This window comes from Pseudophryne corroboree, chromosome 1 (assembly GCF_028390025.1).
Source record: "Pseudophryne corroboree isolate aPseCor3 chromosome 1, aPseCor3.hap2, whole genome shotgun sequence".
In the NCBI taxonomy this organism is placed as follows: Eukaryota; Metazoa; Chordata; class Amphibia; order Anura; family Myobatrachidae; genus Pseudophryne; species Pseudophryne corroboree.
This window is the reverse complement of record NC_086444.1, coordinates 740904347-740906513: the sequence shown is the minus strand read 5'-3', so window position 1 is coordinate 740906513 and position 2167 is coordinate 740904347. Positions and strand designations below refer to the sequence as shown.

At 45.0% G+C, this 2167-nt stretch overlaps 1 protein-coding gene across 1 annotated transcript; it reads left to right on the top strand.

Moving 5' to 3' along the window:
* Positions 1-218: 218 nt before the first annotated feature.
* LOC135048058 (paraneoplastic antigen Ma2-like) lies at positions 219-1610 on the top strand. The gene has a single exon (XM_063955501.1). It carries the CDS (start codon positions 219-221, stop codon positions 1608-1610), a length of 1392 nt encoding a protein of 463 aa, XP_063811571.1.
* Positions 1611-2167: the final 557 nt, after the last annotated feature.

Sequence of the window (2167 nt, the reverse complement as noted above, 5' to 3'; positions counted from 1 at the left end):
GAGTGGGTTTTCCCGAGCTGACCCATTGCTATCACGCATAAAACAAAGCCCGGGTGGAAGCACTAACAAATTATAAACTATATATACTCTATGACCTAAATTAACCAGATTCAAACAGAATAAGGGTTACATTTTGGAGGCACTGCTGAGATCGTGACCTTTGACCTTTTGAAGGATCTCCTGGTTATCACAGACAAGCCCATAGCACCTCATTCAATATGGAAAATGTAACTGGAGGTGATGTTTATAAGTGGTGTGTAGAGAAGGGAATAGACCGTAGATGTAGTTTTGGCTTGGGGGGAGATTTTGATGGGATTAGTGATGAATTGGTACTGAAGGAAGTAGTCAAACTATATGGAGTATGTCATCCGTATGTGGTAGATAGATGGAAGGGTTCTGTAGGTAACACGGTTGTATTATTAATCAGCAATGATAATAGTTTAGACTCTATACTGTTACCAGGAATGATAGCGCTTGAAAGTGTTCCGGCAAGACGGATGAAAATTCTTTGGCCGGAAATGAGTGGAGATGGGGGAGAAGGAGATATCCCAGAGGTACCAAATCAAATGGAGGATATTGCTGTTGATGGACAAGACAAATCGATGGGTGTGAATGTAGACACCGGCCGTTGCTCCTCTGCTGAAGCAGTGGTAGATAAAGTTGTCAGCCAATTGGAAAGGTGGCAATTTGAAGGGGGGTATCGGAGGCTGAGAATATTCTCGGGGATCATCCCTGTTCCAGCTGGCGAAGAAAATTTTGAATTGTGGAGAGAAGCCGCCGTTCAACATTCTGAAGAGTGGCAATGCCCGGAGCATGTAAAAAGACAAAGAGTAGTGGAAAGTTTGAGGGGACCTGCGATGGGAGTTATTCAAGCCACCAGGAGGAGCAACCCTAAAGCCACACTGGGTGATTACCTAGAAGCGTTAGACTTCTCTTATGGCACCTTAGAAGATGTGGAAGATCTGTTGGCGCGATTGAATAGTACATACCAGGAATATGGAGAGTCATTGACTCATTATATATATCGGGTGGATAGGTTAATATACAAAATCATCGATAAAGGAGGAATGAATAAGACACAAGCCGATGAAAATCGAATTAAGCAGGTATTGAAAGGGGCTCTCACCAGTAGTCCAGTGGCACAAAAGTTAAGATGTACCATGTGCAAGGCGAGTCCCCCCACTTTAAGTGAGTTGGTAAGGGAGGTTAAACTTGAAGAGGTACAGATCGAGAATCGAGAAAAAACTATAAAAAAGGTGAAAGTTGTGATACCTGCCCCAGATAAGCCGTCGCTGGATGAACGGTTATTAACTCTAATAGAGGAACAAAACAAGAAAATTGAGCAGTTGATTGCCCTACAGTCCAGTAAAAGCTCTCAGCCGTATAGGATGTTCGGAAATTATGGACGTGGTCAAGGGATGAACCGCAGAGGAGAGAATCGGAATCCATTAATATGCTATGCGTGTGGTCAGGTGGGACATCGAGCTTTTGAGTGTCCGGTTACTGATTCAGAACAAAGGGAGAACCGAGGATACAATCGACAGAGATCATCCCCGTCGGAGAACTTAGGCGGGAGTTCTGTGGCCCCCTCACAGACTCCCCAATCATAAATGTAAAGGCTATGGGGAGTGCTCAATGGTCCGATCAGATCCCAGATAGTTTACTAGGGCCAGCGCCAGTGATCAAAGCCATGGTGAATGGGCAGGAGTGCATGGTCTTGTTGGATAGTGGATCGCAGGTCTCTATAGTGTTTGAGACATGGTATAGATCCCATTTGGCTGAGGTTCCCATTCGGCCCCTTAGTGGATTAACTATATGGGGACTCAGTGAGCAGAAGTACCCTTATCTGGGATATATTGTGACCCGAATAACCTTCGATCCGGGGCTGAGCACCACTAATGAGACCATTCCATTGGTGGCACTAGTGTGCCCTGATTCTCCTGGAGATAATGGAAAGCTGCCTGTGATTGTGGGAACTAACACTAATCTTTTCAGAACCCTTCGTGAATGGAGTGACAAACAGGTGCCTAGTGTTGATAGCCATGTAGAATGTTATGGTATAACGCCTGTAACGGAAGGAAGCTGGGGGACGGTTTCAGAGAAGGGAGATCAGGTGAAACAGATAGGAACTACAATGTTTTCCTTGTTGGAGCCATGTTTTAGAGGC